The 20,357-nt window shown below is 37.3% G+C and overlaps 1 protein-coding gene across 2 annotated transcripts in view; it reads right to left on the reverse strand.

The window, feature by feature from the left end:
• Positions 1 to 20,357, reverse strand: part of ZNF407 (zinc finger protein 407) — a 334,504-nt gene that overhangs the window by 199,661 nt on the left and 114,486 nt on the right. For both annotated transcript variants that reach the window (XM_065667878.1, XM_065667877.1), the window contains exon 4: positions 5,342 to 5,416. In XM_065667878.1, coding sequence (XP_065523950.1) covers positions 5,342 to 5,416 — 75 coding nt within the window. The remainder of the gene's footprint in view (positions 1 to 5,341; positions 5,417 to 20,357) is intronic.

Consider the following 20,357-nt stretch of genomic DNA (forward strand, 5'->3'; position numbering starts at 1 on the left):
TGTACTCAGTTTATATTTGTGTTGTAATTTATAGACTGATCAAAGCTAAGAGTCACGATACCACCCGGAACATGGAACATTTTACATCCATAAATGCCACAAAGTACATCACTGTACAAATTCAAAGTAGTGTAACATATTCTGCGTAACTGCTTGGAGAGGTTTCTTGCTTCCAGTCCTGTGCAGGTAAAATATGTTTAGAGATATACTGCTATCCTAATCCTTACCCTCTTGGCCTGCATGGTTGACTTGCACAGTGGAAGAGGCAAGCTGGGACATATGGCTGGAACAAGTTACTTTCAGCTAACTGCAACAGAGGAGGGATCAGTTTGTGGCTTACTACTTTTTGGCTGACGGCATGCAGCTAAGAACTATGTTTTCCTTGGAAACACACTGTTGTGAAAAAAAACCCTGCAGCTTCCAGCAGCTACCCATACTGTCTTCCACAGATTCATGGACAACGTTAGCATACACTTGCTAATGAAACTAATCATCTAGGCTCCAGACAGTACTTGGATGTTTATGAATACAACGAGATCAACATTTATATCTGCTGCAATGCTTAAAATTAGACAAAGGTGCTCACTGTGGGCAGTGTGCATCCCATTAAGCACTCCCTCTATCTTCTATCCATTGCAGCTATGCCTTCCCAACAGGAAGGTTGTTGCTGACTGCAGAAATTTCCAAAACATCTCACATAGCTGACAACTAAAATAAACTTATTTCAGATTGCACCTCCTTCTGAACTAAACTATAAGATTGCCAGGCATTGATAGGAAGAACAAATAATGACTAGTAGTAAAAGAGCTTCATTTTTTACAGTCCTTCAGCTATTATTTTTCTTTCTGATAAGATGCTGAATTAATCACTTGTCTTTGTGAAAACAGTCTTCAAAAGTATAAATGGCTGCCTACTCTTTTCATTTCTTTGTAGCAAAGCTAACACATATGATGTGTGTACAGACAACAAGCCAAGAGAAAAGCTAGCTGTGTATTTTCAGCACGTCCTCTACTTCTTTTACCTGAGGAAACTCAGGTAACCCCTAATGCCCTCCTCGTGTTCCTTGGGTTAACCACTGACAGAAAAGAACACTCAGGCAGGAAGCAACTGTAGAGCCTGTACCTATACTCACATTCTGAAACAGTACAGCACCAGCCAAGAACTGAACTCACTGCTTTCAAAGGTCAAGTAAGCCTCCAAAATACTGAAGGCTTAACATCGATCTTGGGTAAAATTTTAGCTCGTAACCAATGCTAAAATGTTGAGTCCTTAGCACTCCCCTCCTCTCATCACAAGCTTCTGACTACTGAATACTTCAAGGAAAAGGTACATTTCTTTCCTTAGAGCTTTTCCAAAAAATGATTCTGTAACTTTCCAAGATTCTTTTTCAGCCAAAAGCAGGAAACAATCAATTAAGTTTTTCATTCCTATCCAGTTAAACTAGAATTAAGTTTTTCATTCCTATCCAGTTAAACTAGTAATGTTAGGCTTCGGTTGAAAACCTCACAATTATTTGCAAGAAGCAGTAAAAGGTGATGACAAAGCCTGAAGGCAAGACTCAGCACATTACCCCTGGTAGTTACAGGTAGCCTCTCCTCTGTGTATTCATATGTACTACTAACATCTCTAACTGGAGACCTTCCTGTGAGACAGACCTCATTCCTTCAAAAGAGGAGTAAGTCATTACAGATGACTGCATGCATACACATGCATAACACATCACCGACTTTTGCCACTTGTTCTCCCAAAATCAGCTGTAACTTCAGCTGGAGCTTTTTACTTTGCAGGTACAAGGTAGTATTACCAAAACTGGTGTATCAAACAGTTACTAACAGAAATTTCTCTCCAAGAAAACTGTTTCAAGAAAAAGATTCACAGTTCAGTTAAATAGAAGAGGGTCAGACTGATAGACTTGATTAACTTTAAGTTGTACATTCAAAATGGAAATAGGACACTGCAATCAAAATGCTTTTCTAAAGAGTACGCAGAACATCAAACCCCCATTCATTTCTCCTGGCTATTTTTCTTTCTGATCTCAACAATGCCTTCCAATGACATACCATGGAGTCTTGTATATTTTATGATATTTATACCACACATTAGTAGCATCTGATATTCCAAAATTCATGCGGGCGTATGCAAGCACATTGAAAAACAGACACCTAGGAAATTCCTTTACTTCAAAACAGTTGAGTAAAAAAAATACACAAATCTTAGCAGTATGCTATCTTCCAACATTGTTTAAAAGAGCATCTCAAATACATTTAAGCTGCGGTTACACAGTAATAGGTATTTACTTATAGGTGCTGCTCTTGAGTTGAAATTGTTACACAGCTTTTCCAATCAAGATCATTTGAAAATCATGTTCTTCATATGATGTTACCAGCACTGTAACACTGATCCCATTTTTAAAGTACATGAAACAAAATGAAGAGCCTTACAAAATCTTAAACATATGATTAATGAATTTAACAGAAAATGTTTTGTAATGCTGATTCCAGTTCAGCAAGTGTTTGCATTCCAAGTAATTTTATATATGTGAATGATCCTATTTGACTCAATGGGATTACTCATATGCAAAAAGTTATTTCAGAGGCAACTCATTATTTAAAATTCATAAGGAAGGTGAGGTAATTAAACAAGTGTCAGTAAAGGCCTTTCTGTGGTAAGCTTATATGAAAAATAGTTATAACAGATGTATCAGATAAGAAAATATCTCTAAAGAATACTTAGTTTTTATATTAAAAATACATTTAAACTCAGAATTGTGCTCAACCAGTGGTAAAATACAGTCGTGCTGATGAATGATTTTATTTTTATTTTCTTGCTAGTACTTTTACATGTGTGTGTGTGTGTGTGTGTGTGTGTATCTTATACTCAATAGTGAAACATCTCTGTTCTGTGTTTTACCACAATTTACACCTAAGTAACATAATGATGTAACAGAAATTAGAACCCAGAACCATTAACCCTACTGATGCATTCACCTTGTCCTCAACCACATTGTCTCCTAGACACAATAAAGGTGCAGCTAAGATTTATCCTGCCAATAAGATATAGTTATAGGTCCCATGAAGATTACTGACACTGAAGTACCAAATATGTACTGGCCTTGGACTTAACAGATAACATGCCAGTTTTGAAACACATTCAAGTTGACAATAAATCAGTATCACAGTTCCAATAACAGGAAAAAATACCTTAGAGGAATTTCTGTGTTAAAACATTCCACTTTTGAGTTAGGTATTAAATGGTAATGATCATAATGGACTAGGTAGGGTTTTTGTGGCTGAAACATGCAGACATTTCACTACAAGGCTATGTTTTTTAACTTTGCCGATCTGCAAATTACACTTTTCACAGTACTTTCCCCTTAAAAAAGCCCATAAAGTTAAAACTCAAAACAAAAGATATTTCAGTAGCAATCTTATTATGAATTATATTTGGTTCCTGTATCTGCAAATGCAAACATTTCCACAGCCTCTGTAACACCTCCCTTTTCTGCATACAAAAATGCAATAGTTACGGGTATTGCAAAACCAAAGAGAACAAGGTGCACTACTTCAGTACTGCACACTAAATTGTAAATGCATTTTTCCTCTTCCTTTCAGAACTATCTCAATGTTTATCAGCAGAAATTCCTTCCTGAGAAGTTTGTTAAAAGGGACCAATCTCAGGGTGTATGGGTTATAACTATTTTTTTCAAGCACCCTTTTGAACTTATTTCAATTTTCAGTTTTTGATGATAGTCATGCTGACAACTTTTTTTGGTTCATCAAATTCTGTAGTACAATTACATGAATTTACTTTTAATAAATTACCATCTTTGCATATATCAGTCAAACCATGAAGACTAAACACTTGCAAATAAAATGCATTATTAATTTAATTGTCACAGCCTATTTAGCTAGCTTCTATTAGTATTTGCTATAATATGCACTGTATCAGAGGGCAGAATCAAATTCAAAACATAAAGAATAAACTGATTATATTGTCCTAGAGAAATTAAAAAATAGCAAGCTTGCAAAATTATAAACAAGGCATTAATGTTTCAAACAGGTAAGAAAACTTTGTAACTTAATTTATAATATGTTTATACCCAAAGTGATGGTTTAACATACTGAAGAAGGATTTATTTGGTTCCTAAAGCCATTAAAAGGCATCAAATGCTCTGATAATAGGAAGGGAAAAGTGGAAAGGAAAGCAACAGTGATTTCGTATTTTCTGCACTAGACCATGTGGCTTAAATATCAACCATTACCAGCAAGGGACTGCTATTAGAAAATTACATTGTTGTTGTAGCTCTGCCATTAGCATTTGACATTGCACTATGTTAAGCTGAAGTGCCATCTGAAAAGGTATTGTAGTTAAGAAATATTCAAAAGATGGATGAAGAAATTTCAGAAGAGAGTATGAAGTCTCTCCAATATTACTTGTCTATGCTGGCTTTGGGGTAAAGCTGCAACAGCCTGTGCTAGCGGACACAGCAGGGAGGCTGCAGGCCTTAACTGGGTTCTCTGCTCCTCAGGCAGCCAGGGCTACAAGGACTGTGAAGCTGTCACCTCAGAAAGGAACCCCTCTCCTACTCCTCTTCGCACCACACTAGCAAGCCAGCCACAAAGCCTTTGAGGAACATGGAAAGAAATGGGGAAAATGGAAACAGCCAGAAGGCTTTCCTGAAGAAACACACAAACAAAAGCAAGCTACAACCGGTTTAGTTTATAGCATCCTGCTTGTTTAGGAATTCATTTCAAGATGATGATCGCTAAAAATATGCCTCTCAGGCTAAGATACTATACTTGGAAATCTATTGTATGTATCCTTTATTGAGCACATATTCACTAGGGTAATGCAAGTTATCTCTATGTTGTATTGATGATGATAATACAGTAAGTACCCCCTTGTAAAAGAACATATTGGTATTGAATGCTTCCAGTAACAAAACAAGCCACCAGAGTAAAACATTTTTCGTAATTGTTGTGCTATGATAAAAGATAACCAGCATAAACTTTAATATGATATCTGCTTTGATAAAATTGTAATTGTTCTTTCAATGCATCATTCTATATTTTAGGTGAAATAGACTATCTCAAAACTCTCCAAATAACTATGTGTTAGCAAAATTCTGGTTAAGCACTTTGTAGAGGAAATCTCGTTAAAAATATAAGCACCATCTAAATAGATGCTTAGTTAAACATAAGGTGTATATGGTGTGTTAATTTAAAACTCTACTCTTGGGTCACCCAGTGATTTAAGTGTGACGAACTTGTGAGGAAAGGGTCTAATCAACTACATATAGACTCTACAATATAAAACGAGAAAGAACTTTAAAGTAGCTTACCTTTCTTTGGGTGTGCCGACTCCATGCTTGCCCAGTAAATGAGTGTTCAAATGCTTCTTCATCACAAACGCCACCCTACCAAACAGAAAACCCAGGAAGATTACTTTTCTTCATTAACACTTTTAAAAAAAAAAAAAAAAAAAACGGTATTTTTCTGTTTTGAGCATGCACTTGAGCATATTTTATGAAAGGTGGACCTTAAAAACCCCTGCTAGGTTATGACTTAAATCTGCAACTCCATATTTTCAATGTTTTCTTCAGACTGCAGTCACTTGGCTAATTGTCTTATAAACAAGTAACCACAACCACACATTGCTGGTCAAAGAATGGAAAACGTGTTTCTGCTTCCCTCTGCAAATTAGAACATCTCAGATAATATACTGATAATATAGCCTATTTTACCTAAATAACATTTTCTCATGTTATAAACGAATACAGTATTAGTTACACTTTTAATTTATTTAACCCTAATAGGCCCATCATGCAACTCTTCTTCATACAAGTAGTTCCATTGTTTTTAATGAGAAACACAAAAATACAGCAAGATTAGATGCTTTAATCACTGCTTATGTCTGGTCAAACTTCACTGTATTAATTATTTAAAGAGATATACATGGAAAGAAGTTAATAGCCTTAGTTATTTTATAGCCTTGTGAAAAAAAGGATAGAAAAGATGAAGCACATGTTCATGAATACGCTTTGAAGAAGCAGATTGTTCAAACTGGCAAGACATTGTTCAAAGCATCAACAGCATCAACAAATTGTATACTACCTGGCATTATATATCTACCAAACAAAATACAGCTAATTTACTTTAATTTTGGTGACATACATAATGAAACTGATAGGAGCATATCAAGTACCATTCTTCTGGTGATAAGACCATAACATCAATTTAATTATGCCATGTGACTGCTTCAAACAATTTAGATATCAGACTGAAGCTTCAAACTAAAATGGTTCTCTCGATAAGCAAAATTTTTACTGCTGCAACTTTCAGTGTGAAAAGGGCTTGCAAACATTTTTGTTAATTATGTATTACAGCTGTCCTTCATAAAGTTAATTACTAATAGCTGAAAGGCAATAGACTGTATTTGCATATGTACATGAAAGGCATGACATATGCAAAAATATGATTTTAATTAGCATTCCATGATATGAAGGGCTACAAATCAAACTGGCATGTTATAAGATTTTTAACATTAAACGCTGAATTCATCTGGACGTGTTTGCAGTAATGGACAATGGAAGGACTGTAAAACACTAGCACTATGGGGTATAAGAGCCACAAAAGCCAAGAGACATTTACAAAAATGTTAATGTAGCTTCTCCATGTCTGATCTACTTTGGGTACTTTCACATTATTACAGAGAATCTCTTTTGTACATCCCTTAAGGTGTAAGATTATAAATTCTGTCATATTTAAATGATAGCAACTTCCTTATTTTTTACAAAAAGACATTAAAAAAATCTTATTTACTTTTTCCTACAAAATTTATAACTATGGCATCATAATCATGACAACTGTGAATAATGTATAACACCATTACCATCACTACTACACAAGTATCATCAGAATTACTGTACATAGGGAAAATAATTGTAACAAAATAATGTGTTCCAGTAACAGCACAAGGCAGCCAAAACATACTGCCCTTGCTTTTCAGCAGAAATACTAACCATTTCCACACAGCCATGAAAGGTACCAAACAGATTTTAATTTAGTAATACTTGTATTTCCTGTTCAGATCTCCATTCTCCCCCTTCTCTAAAAGAAAAATAAATCCAAAGATACTACTGTGAAAGGGCCATGTGCAATCTAAGTTGTAAAGGCATGCTTTGCTATGTGCATGGAATATAAAGATCCCAACAAGCTACACAGTATTTCTAGGGCAGTTTGTTTTTTCTTGTTCTGAGCCCATGTACTGGAAGCTCCCAAACAAAAGCTGAACATTTCTTACACTGCACAATCTGCGCTGGGGTACAGGCAGACACACCTTTCTGCAAAGTCAAAGACACAGGCCTTGTTAATAATGTGAAACACTTAATCTCACGTGAACTGCATCCTCTCTGTTGTATCTAGGTTCTGTGTAACCATTTTGCTGGTCTTACACAGCATAAAGAAAACAAAGACTGACTCACTTAGAGTCTCGGCACATACTAACATTTTAAGCTTTTAATGCAAGGCCTGAATACTTCAGACTTGAGGAGTGCAGAATGCCCGTGTGCAAGCCTGGAGTGCACAAAATAGCCCAGGAACAGAAGTCCACCTTTACAGAATCAGGCCTTACAAATAAAAGCGAAGTTGCTATTTTCACAAGAAAATGACAAGATAAAAAAATATTACCAACAGAGACAGCCCTTATTTAAACAAAATATTTTTTCTCCCTTCGAATTAAGGCAAGCTCTAAACATGCTGGTTTGGATGCAGTTTGATAACAAAAAAAATTGCGTGCGAACTATTTGTTTATGTTTACTAAATGCTGCAGGTGATTGCAAGACAGAGGTGGTAGCAGTGTTTGCTGGCTTTACAAAACAAACAAAATGTGTTTCCAGTACTTTCAGTAACTCTGGGTTCCTAAGTAATTACTGGCTTACTAGTCGAAAAATACTAGTTTTATCAATGCTACTTATCTCTGCTGAGGTGAATCAGTTATTCCAAAGATACTGCAGAACTGAATAGACAGATATGACTTAGCCTTGGTCTTTTCAACTGAATCTTAAGGGAAGTCTGTCTGGCACCAGTAAGCACTCAAGGAGAGAATGCTTTCAAGATATGTTGCTCTAATACATCTTCAAATCAAAGGCGATCTTTCCATGAGCTGCAGTAAGCAGCAATTCAAGCTTTGCTGAATTTCTCATTTCTTATTTTTTAATACTAGTGGAAATAGAAACATTCAAATGCAATTAACTGGTTTCAGAAACACATCAGAAGGGAGTAGGAAAAACCTGTAATTGCCATACTCCACTGTTTCCAATACACGCAAACCAGGCCAGGCTTGAGGCCTGGAGCCAGCTTTACAAACTCTGATCTGGACATACTCATCCCCAACCCACATGAAGACAAGCAGTCACGGCCCAGATGCCCTCCTGAGGGGCAGGTCTCAAAAGGCAGAAATGTCTAGCCTATACTTCTAAGTCATGGTCACTGGCAGTTCCCTCCATTCGTTAGGAAGGCAGCTCCTAGAAGCCTCCTTTTACAGTGAAAGAAGGTGAGTAAATAGGATTTCATTTGCTTGCAGTGGCATTGTGTTGGTTTAACTTTTTTAGTGATCTTCAATCACTGTGGATCCAAACTAGCGCCATCCTCCATCTTATACAGTCTATATTCGAATTTCAGGATAAACTAAAGACAAGATGAAAAATGACACTGAGCTTTAGAATAGCATCCACACCATCTATGGACCTTTTTTTGCACATAAACTATAAACAAAAATGGGTTTTAATCATAAATATATGAGCACCTTTCCCAAAATAAGTTTTCAGAATATTCTGGTTTTAGTTTAGAAAAGTTGTGGCTTTGTAGGAACGTGTCCACCCGTATTCCATGGCAGTCTTCAAACAGTACTTGGACTCATTCTGAGAATGTCTGTAACTGATTTAGGAGCCTCTGCAGACTTGTCTTCAGCTATAAGAAAACATTTTAATATACAAAAGAAATAAAAGGGCTTCTAATTCTGGGAATAAAGAAACATATTGGACCATCTTTATTTCCACTTCTTAGTCTAGTGTAATACAAGTTCTTCAGCATGTACAATGTTTATCATCACAGTACCCCAAGGAATATGAATAATCTGTCATGTAGTGTCTGTTCTCTCATTTTCTCTGCAGGGAGAAATTGTGCACTGTGAAGTATCCTGTTTTGAGAGGGTGAAAGATTCTAGGTTTTATTATGCTTTGAATCTATAATAGCTCTTCCTTTTTAATAGGTACATCGCTGTTAGTAGAAAGCCAAGTTAAAAAAACAAAACAAGACAAAACACAAACCACCACACGCACAAACGAAAACAAGCATTCTGGACCATAAAGCCGTAAAAGCTGTTACTTCCCGAGTGTTTACCAAGTGCTCAGCCCTGGCCTAGTTCCAAGGAAGGAGCTACATCTTACCTTCACCAGAAAGTCACTTGAAGCCACGTCAACAGAGCAGTCATCTTGTAACTGCACATAACTGCTGAGAAGGACCAGCATGAGAATTTATTTCTGTGGGACTCTACAAACAAGGTATCCAGCAGTTGATGAGCAATTTTAAATCACTTCCAAGTAGATACATTGCTCTCTGCAACTGCTCTTGGAGAATTTATCTTACAGACAACAATGTTCAATGACAGCAGAAAAGTCCAGGAGAATAACAATGAATATCTACCCTTTATTCATATTCTCAATATCCTTTACATCTCCTTTAAACTGTCCAGAAGCTCTTTATACATGAATTTAACTCTGAGAAATACAGGTAAGCTACTGCACAACATGCAGGCCCAAGTGTGCAGGATGTTTGAAAAAGCTTCTTAAAAGCCTATTTTTTTCTAACAAAACAAAACAAAAAATAAACACACAAACAAAATAAAACAAAAAAACAGAATAGGATGCTATTATTTCTAAAGTATTATTTATTTCTCAGGGGTCTCAGGCACTCAGAGAGGATAGAATGGTTTACCATGTCGGATAAATCACCTGGGATATCTGACAGGTTCAAGAAATAATAAGAAAAAGGATCCCAAACTTTTACAGACTAGAGGAACTGTCTGCATCAGTTTTTGTTTTCCATTATTTGTGCTTGAATTTTTGTCCTTGTATCTTCACCTGAGACAAGAAACCAGAAAATCAAGGCAAGCTGCATGGACCATGCTAAGAAGGTTTGGGCAAGTGAATAACATAGACTTGATGGTTCTTATTACCTGAATGAAGTGCTCTTGCTCTTTACCATGTCTTGGAATACACTGCAAACCCTAATTGTTTGTAGTTGAATGAGTGGTTCACATGGTCATGCCAACAGGGGTATCAGTTACTAAGAGAAAGAAATAGCGCAGCTTGTCAAGGAATCACGACCACATGTATTTCAGAATATTCAATAAAGCTTGTATATGTAATTACAGATTCTTTTTTAATTTGTACATGTTCTACACATAAAAGTGGAACTTCACATGTTCAAATCAGCGGTCAAATAGTACTGAAACAGTCTATATCAATCTCATCTCTCTGTCAGGATTTTGTATTCAGCAGGTCAGCTTCAAGAACAAGAGTGCAGAGGAAAATGCAGAGGTGCCCAGAAAGGAATGGTTTTCTATGAACAAGTAATCTTTCTTTTTCTTCTTTTTTTTTCCCCATGCATCAAAAGTCTAAATTCCTGGGAATTTCTTCAAGTCCATCATTCATGGATGTTTGCTGATTCTGAAGGGTCCAGACTGGGGTGCTGATAACTCTCTTGCATGACTGCGCGCAAGGGACTCAATTTAAAAGAAAGTATCTGGCAGGCCAGAGTCTGGTGTGGAAGATATCCAGTAGTCTGAAAGGCTTCATGCCCTTTGTGACAAGATGTCAGGTTCAAGTAAATATCTGGCAGGGCGAAGTCTAGTGTGGAAAACATCCAAATATCTGAAAAACTTCATGCCTTCTGTGACAGGACGTCAAGTCCTAGAACCCTGCATAGGAAAGCTGCTGTTTTCTGCTGACTCATTTAGCAGCCAAATGAAGCAGGCCTTATTACTTCCAGATAACCATTATTGTTGTTGTTCTTAAGTTAAATAAAAATAAAAACAAAAACCATTTCAGAAGGTTAACAAGTCGTGTAAACACAGTCCGCGATGCTGAAGAGTACTGTGATGCACTCACACTGTCTTATACTCCCTGCTGACCCCATGGTGTTAAAGAAGGACACAGCTATTTTATGTTTACCCTCACTAACGCTCATAATTACATTGGAAAGTAAAACGCATACATTTGGCAAACGTGGCTCCTTCCTCCTCATCTCTCAAGTGGGAGCAACTTGGCAGACTGGAAAATGCAAACTTTTCCTCTCGAAAAGAGAAACTGAAAGAGGTAAATGAGGACAACTTCACCACCGCTAACAAGACACGGACCAGAGCACCATGGCGAGAATACCACGGTAATCTATGCAACCTAAAGACTAACATAAGCTTCAAATTTCTGAGGATGATTAGCCCTTCTGCCTTAAGCTTGAAGGCTTTTTGTTGTAGGGTTTTTTCGTTTGCTTCTTTGGGTTTGTTGCTGTTGTTTTTACCATTTTCCATGCACCAATCAGGTATGTTTCATATTTATTGATTAAATTTTCAGCTTTTCCATAGAGATGTTTTGTTGCTGAAGTTCAAAAGCCCAGATTTTCAAAAATTTTTTTTTGTCAATATGAAACCATCAGTGCAACAGGCTACAACCTTCTCTTCTAAAAATACCTCATCTCATTTTTATGTTACTTGTAATGAGCTAGCAATGAAGCTAAGCTTCCCAACAGAAAAAAAAATGAAGGAAGAAGACAACTTATATAAGTGAAACATCTGTACACAGCTTGCACCTAAGGAAGACTTGAGTATCACAGCAGCTACTGTCCCTGATTTGCTTTGAGCAGGATGATAGACAACAGGACTGTCAATGTGCTGTTCAATGACCTACATCAATCTCAAGAATAATTTACTGCTATATCAGACAGATCATTATGGATGAGTTGCACGCTATCAATCAATCGACTGTGTTGCTCCTGCATATTCCTGCATCTATCAAACAGGAAAGAGAGACATCCCTCAACATATTCTTGTTGCTTTCTGCCACCAATCTGTGTCCCTCAAGATGTGAAAGAATTACTAGCCACATGGCCACAAAGTAGTGGCAAAAGGCACAATTATCTCCTCTTACAGATTCTGGTAGAAGAGACCTGAGTACAAAGGAAGAGCAAACTAAATAAAACAGAAAACAGCCTCCACTGTTACACTCAAGCTGGGTTTGGAGAGATCTTCCCATCCAAAGTTGCCAAATCTTCTCACTATCCCACTTTTAAGAGATGTATGCTATAATGTAAATCACCCAGGACAGAAATTTAGTCTTTCATTGCAAGGACTGTGGCAAAAGAGGAATACATAGGGAGTATTTACATTATTTCCTTCCCCATGAGGGAACTCACTTACTTGTTATTGTATGAATCACCTGAAGTTACTTATTTTGTAACTGAAAGTGGAAGGGCTTCCTGCAAGTTAGCTATAGGGTCATCCTGAATTTTATTGGTTTGGGGCTTTCGTGATGATTTTTGTTTATTTGGAGGGGAAAGAGGGGAGCTGTTAGGAGTTCTTGTAAATACAAAAAGTACCCTTCGATAAGAGATGAAGGAATAACTGTGAGCAGACAGCGACAACTGTTATTAACATAAAGGTGAGAGGAAACTTAAGAGTGCAATAGGGAACTTTTAGATTTCACAATTCAATAAAAGCTGAAACTGCAACTAAACAAATGGCTCTCTACTTATTTTGTTTGCTTAATGGGCAGACTGAAAACAGCTAAACAGTGGCAAAAACTCCGAAGGCAGAAGGTGTTCACTCTGTCAGGAAATCACCTTACAAATATATGAGAAAATTAGTACCGCTACAAGAAATGTTTGTTTCAATATTCAGAGGAGTTAATGAATGTTAACTGATAATGGTAGACAGCAGCAGTATGTAATTACATTTCTAAACACACCTTACCAAATCACTTCCAAGCTAAGAGAATCACATGTTCTATTAATTTTCATTGGTTATTGAACATCTGTAACTGTCACCTCTAACAGGTGCTCGGTAATCTAACAGCTGCACAAAGTACTAAAAAAAAGAAAGAATCACAATGCGCTTTCTGTAGCGCTGCTAGCAACCTCTTAGTCTACAACAGCACAGAACCTCTTTGCCTAAATTCTGGTATGCAACCTTAGGCCCAGTGTCAGGAGTGCCTTCCATCTAAGAGATCGCCAGCAACATCCAGAAATGCACCACCACCAGAGAAAATAGTTGCCGGGCTAAATGAGGCTGCAGGAATGCTTCAAATGTAAATGAAGATTTGCAGCTATAAACATTGTGATACAAAATAGCACCTACCAACCTTGCACCAAGAAATTGCTTAGGTCCTCTCTTTTCTCACAGTATGTACATCCAACAGCCCCATAACGCTGATCACTCTCTTTTACATTCCCTCCCTTTCTTCACTGACCTGCCTCCCTACTTGTGATCCAGTTCATTTCCTATCATTCTCAGGACTTCAGATACAGAATTTGATGCAGTAGGCATCAGTCCCACATATCATCATCTTCCACCTGGAAAGACATAGCAGGATAAACAGACCAATGTTTGAAGAGAGAAAGTTTTCAAAGCAGATTCAACCTTTTGGGAATGTCAGGTAAACCACATCTGTAAGTGGTTGGAGAGTTTTGAAATATCTGTCTTTCTGCAGACTGTACCGAGCTTTCTAGCGATTCCAAAGAGCAAAGTCTATGCACGTTAAAAGTGCAAGAAACAGCATGTAAGACCATCTCAAAATAAGGATGCTTCAATGAGTTTCTACTTATAAGTAGAATGGACAGAGGTAAGAAAATGTACCTGATTTTAATCTTCTGTTGTTACTGAACAAAAAGTCACTTTTGGTGTTTGCAGCTTCTTCCTAACTGCTCAGAAACTGCACTGCAGGCTGAGTTACCAGGTTTATGCAGAGCTTCTGCAAGAAAAAGCTATCTTGAGAGTTAAATCCTCAGTCTACTCTTGCCTGTCTTTAAAGGAAATCAAAGCAAATCTAAAGATAGTTGGTTGTGGGCTAGAAAACATATAGGGCCTGCAGTAGCAGTGCCACCATACATAACTCAGTCAATTCAGCAGCTACAGTGCCTGTGGTGTTTTGCAAAGTTGCAAGGTACAAAGAAAGGAATTAGATGAATAAATTGGTCACTAGCTGATGACTGAACTGCTCAGAAGTCATACACAATCAGAAGGCATAGACAATTTTTATTGACAATTTACCCACAATTTGAAAACACTGCTGGTGATAGACGGTGGCTGGAGCTATGACTGCAGTCTGCTTGATCTGTGAGAGCAGTGAGAATCTTGCCCTAGGTCTTTACTTGACATAGAAAAGCAAGTGCTAGTTGATTTGTTTATTCCTAAGACTTAAATTCAGATGTAAACCATACCCTTTTTGCCTTACATGCAGGTATTCCACAAGACTATTTGACTTAAGGTAGAAAACAAAATACTTCAGAATATCTGTTTGCCAAAGTAGCTCTAACTGCATAAAAAATAGTAAAACTATGAGAGCAGGACCTAATCTGCAACCATGAGAAGCAGTTGAGCATAAATAAAAGCTCAGTTTTCAATCTCAACTGGTGTCTCAATTTCTCCAGATATTGCCATCACAGCCATCCCCAACTGTCCCCAAAATCTGAGAGCTGCAACTCCTCCCACCATTGCAGGAGGTGGCAGCTGGCTGAAGAAAGTATCAGGACTGTTAGAGGAAACCGCAATATGAAAACCAGAAAGACACTTATGCACTCTACAGGTGCTACAGATGTACAAAACTCTGAATTATGGCACGGAATGTAGAGCATGCAGAGGATATAAAGAGCTACATGAAAGCCTATCCAAATGAGAATTACAGGTGCTAACAGTGGCGTTACTCCACTTGTCCCATGAGCAAATGGTAACGCCTCTCATCACTTCAGCCACAGACTTAGCAGGAGAGTTACTAGTCACTAAAGCTGCCAAGCATGAAGTCTGGTGTTTCTTAGGTTTGCCTTTGATGTCCAGTAGGACACACTTCAGACACAAAAATCCATAGCCAGGACTGCAGGAGTACTCACCTGAGATATAACTGCTATTGAAGCAATAAAGACAATAAAAACCCCATTGAATTTAGCAGGATATTTTGCACAAATAATAAAATATAAAAACAATTTAAAAAAAGCCATTCTTGCAGTCCAGTATGGATGTTGTGTGCACTAGGTATGAAGACTGCTATCAGACTGGGAAAACCAAAGGAACATAGATCAGACAAATCAGTAGAGTCATAAAGATGATATTTGTGATACAACAGAAGATGTGCTCTGGCAAAGAATATTCCAGTCTCAGCCAGCAGCTGAGATTAACTCTGGCCACTTCTGGCCACAAATCAAGCATGAGAGAGATGGGAACTACATAGGTGCCCAATAGAATTAAGAAAAAAACATCTTTGATCTCAAGGGCCTAAATATGTTTGAATACACATATTGAGCGTACATACAAATAAGCGAAGGAGAAATCAGTTTTGTTGCAAACAAAAGCTTATGGCATGTTATCTGAAAAAGGAGACTAAATAAATTACCTGAAAAGATGCAATAAAAGGAATTCAGCTTTTTCTGAGCTTGCCAACCAAGTTTCTGAGGTATGTCACTAACAGGATAAATTACAGAACTTCAGATTTTATGTACAAAGTGACAACCTGGTCCTATAAAGAGACATAAACCATGTTTCTTTAAAAGAAAAATTGCTTTCAGTCTCAATGTCTTTCTGAAATGAAGCTTCAGTTAAAGGTTTTTCCTTCGCTGATCCTTGCTGTCATTGTAACCACATACCCCCTAAAGTCCTTTCTCAAGTGCTAGCATGAAATGGTGGGATCCCAGAGGTTTATTTTCAGTAGGAAGGGAACCTGACAGCAAAGACAACAGAGGTACCAACACAGTGGTACTCCATTTAATTCAGTATTGCATCACATTTTGATTTTCATGAATGCATTCCTGTTAAAGCACTGAAATTCAATAAATATGTGCACAACTGAGGCATGTGTACACAAAAACACTTAGGTGTCCAAATGACCACCTGAAAACATTGTATTTCTGGGAGGTCACTTGCAGCTAGGGGACAGAGCACATAACCACCGACATGCAGGTCTCTCCTTAGCTTTGTAATGCGATGCAAGCAAAATGGCTCTCACTTTAAAGCAAACACAGCTCTCCCACTGTTTGACCCGTGAGATACACAAGCCCCAGGGCTTGTTGCATTCTACACACTGGTAGGGCTAAGGTGCCCTGGGATGGTTTTCAGCCAAGAAAGTCCTTAAATTTTACACAGTTTAAATTATGCTCTGCAAAGATTAAATACATACAAAATGCTTCCTCTTTTGTTAGAAAAAGAAATAACTGCCCTTTTATTTTTTTGTTTGCTTATGTTTCTTTAAAATTTCTCAGATTACCTGAAGCCCCAAAGCCATTCCTTATGACATGAAATGTCTGGACTTGGATAGACATGGAGACAGAAATAGTCTGATGAGCATGCAACTTTTATATTACTGAATAGTAGGAAATGTTATATGCAACACGCAGCCAAATGGATGGACAGAATTGATTTTATAAAGAGTTACAACAAAATAGTCCAAAATATTAACCAATAAACACATGCATGGGTGGAAACGTCATATTATAAAATCACTATAAAGATCCTCAAACTGTTCAGGGGAGAAAAAAGTCCAATTTTCCACATAACCTGAGAGTGCAAAGTTTTCTGATAATAAGATCCAAGGAACCTGTAAACCCAAGGCTCTAATTTTCTTATGGCGACTGTATAATATTTTGCAAAGTAAAATTGACTGAGATGGAAGCTATTTTGCATGGTACAGTGGCGATGGCTAACAAATGAGAGTTTTGTGGGCTGAATGTTAGTCCCCTGCCTCATCTGCCACCCCTAATGACAGCAGCCACCTGCTGTTTTATTGTCACAGCTGGAGCCGGTTCACACTCCTTGGTGCTGAGCTCTGCCCATGAGCGCCAAGCTCTCGCCTCGCCTCATTACTTTGATGAACTTTTTATGGTCAGCACCCATGAAGACCTCATCTAGGACTATACAACCTAGATCGGCTTCAGGGAGTGCTTCCAGCTAGCATGAGGTGATAATACACAGTGACACCACGGCTGCTACTGCCTGTCACTTAGTCAAGTCACTGTACTATACTTCTGGCTCTACAGGGCCCTCAACAGGTAAAACGCCATGAAATTCTCTTTTATAATAAAGGTCACTCTTTCTGTTTCACATTGCAATATAGAGATCATAACCTACTAGCAAAATTTAGCTTTTCAAAGATAGATACTAAAATCAAAATGTAACATGCTGTTTAATACATGTAACTACTGACAAGAAATTTCTACATTCCCTAGACATTAAACCTTCCTAAAAGAATATCCTGGCATTAAAGAAAGCAACCATGAAAACCATATTAGGGCTTGATGAACACTACGAAATAGGAAAAAGAGATAATTACATGCATTTTACAAGAGAAGGGCTGTTTCAACTTCAAGAACAGAAAGCACTGAAACAAAAATCAAGCCAGACAAATCAAGTTATTACCCAAATGAATCCACAGTGGAAAACGATATATGCTACTTCTCTCCCCCCACCAAGAACCCCTCCTCCCAATTATTAGATATGATAGTATATCAAATCAAGATAACAATGAAGCAAAGCCTTTCACATCTTTTTACTTAATCAGAGCAGCCTGTTACTATTTTCTCCTAATCTAAAAGAAAACATAATCATCCTTTCCCTTCCAAAATTTGTTTGTACTAACAAATACCCCAAATCTCCTGAGCCTGGATACAATTTTAAACTTCATCAAGAATTTTTTTATTGACGCATTTAAAGTGGACTGGTTTATGCTCGATGACTGGAATTTAACCCCAGGTTTACTTTCAGCAGTAGAATAATCTTTTTGTTGAGCTTTACATTTGCCCATATTTACACATATCATTAAGATTAATATATGTGCTATTAATAATAATTCCATTAACATTCTGAAATCATCAAATAACATTTTGACTTTTGAATGGCTGTAGGCTATTGTAAGCCCAAACCCCAGAACATTTTTAGTATTCATTGAGTAGCAATCCAGCTGATCAGTTTTGACAAATTCATGCGACGTTATAAGCCATTAAACTTCATTTAGTTTCATTTAAAAATTCCACCTACAAATAAAAATCAACTTTTTTTTATTTTTTTTTAGTTAGTATGATTTCCAATAAATAGCAGCTCTTGGTATACTCTAAAATACACTGTGAGGCTTTCTATTTTATTGAAATGGTTTAAATAGAGATTTTGAAATTATATTTCTGAGACCACTGACCTAGCATAAAGATTCATCAGAGTTTTACACTCTTCTAAAAGCTGAGCACCTGCCATACAGCCCTGAAAAGTACTCAACAGAACTGGAGGACACACAGAACCTCACATAACACAGGCATAAAACGTACGAATAATCCCATAAAATATAAAAGACACCAACCTCTCTACCAAAACCATTTCAACAAGTACTTGTCTACTGCACAACATGTTTAACAAGAGAACTGCTTGTGAAGCACAGTGATATGTTGCTCGCATCCTTTGGAGTGTCCAACAACAGAAGAGAAAATTTGTTTTAGAAGAAAAAGGAATTCCCTTCTTTTGACTAGATGATATATCTGTCAAATACATAATTTGTAGGACTCATTTCATAGCCTTAAAAATAAAATATCAAAGATGCAGCTCAATCAGTGCAGGGTAAGACATTATGGAAAGGACAAACTGCCCCAGTGGAACAATCAATGGTTTCAATAGAACAATCTCATAATGGTGCTGGCAATTAAATAACAATGTCTGAGAGACTTTCCCCTTTTTTTTTCTTCAAGCAGTAGTGCGTCAGCTGCAGTATACCTACTGCATGCTTTGTGACATCACATACTTAATCCAGCTAAAAAGTTTCTCTTTATCTCTAATCCATAACAAAAGTCTAAAGCCATAGTTACCTAGGTATTTATTGTCCTGTTATAAAGGAATTTGTTAGAGGATGCATGGCTATCCAGGCTAGTTGAAGTAGTCTGCACGCATGTATAAATATTTAGAAATATTTCTCCTTTGCAACATTATGTCGCCTTGGCATTATGACCATGTTTTTAGAGTTGTATGCTAAAATATAATTTCAATTTACCCAGCACTTACAGTTCACTGGTCTGTAATTCTTAACATCTCTCTATTTTTCACCAATTTTAATTTTAGTTGCTATTATTTAAAGTTCGTTTTCCATGCCCTTTCAGTTGTGATTTTTTTCCAACATGACAAGAAACATTGATACCATTTCTAATGGTAACTTATATTGGAGAAAGAAAAAACAAACTTTTAAATGGGAAGCTCTCAGAAAATCATCAGCCAGTAACAACTTGTGGTTAGTATCAAGATGAGCTGCATGAGAGTCTGGAGGTGACAGGATTTGTATCCAATTGCTAATCCCCTGAGCCATTCAGGCCCCTGAACAAAACATTTCTATAAGCTGATCCCTTAACCCATCACTGGTGGCTCATGCTACAGCATTCCAACAGTAACAACGGAAGGGGGAACACCTTACATTTTATATTTAAATCCCTACCACACAGAACGGTCATGTTGGAAAGTCCCCAGACCTCTTTTCTCATCTACTACATACAAGATCTGAAAACAGATCATCCAAAAATAGGAAAAGGCATACGAAATAATTTGGCTTAACATAAATATTCGGTCTTCTGTATTTAGAGCAAGCACGCAAAGAAGCTTTCAATGTACATATTTTAACTTGTACTGAACAGAAATACATGTCAATCTCAAAAATGGCTAAACTTCTATGCCTACTGTTAAGGCAAAAAATATTCATATGAAGGATATCAGAGACATTGCTGAGGAATTGTTCACCCTTTAAAATACATTACGTCTGTAACACTACCAGTGCCAGTGCCAGGTTAGGCAATTAGCCTAAGTGTGAATAAGATCTGCCAAGAAGCTGTTTTATTTTTGCCTCAGAATATTTGTGTATCTGTGAGCGGGTGTGTGTGCGTGTTCATGCATCGGTGGAACCTGGATGTTCATGCCAGGTTTTCTTATCACACTTTTCTGCCTCTTTGAACTTGCACATTCCTACAATAGAAATGGACATGTGTCTGCTGATAATGTCAACATCTTATATTCACAAGGAGAGATTCTGCCTAACTGGATCTGAAGCAGCCTTTTTTTGTGTTCATTACCTGACCCTG

The sequence above is a fragment of the Lathamus discolor genome, chromosome 2, assembly GCF_037157495.1.
Source record: "Lathamus discolor isolate bLatDis1 chromosome 2, bLatDis1.hap1, whole genome shotgun sequence".
In the NCBI taxonomy this organism is placed as follows: Eukaryota; Metazoa; Chordata; class Aves; order Psittaciformes; family Psittacidae; genus Lathamus; species Lathamus discolor.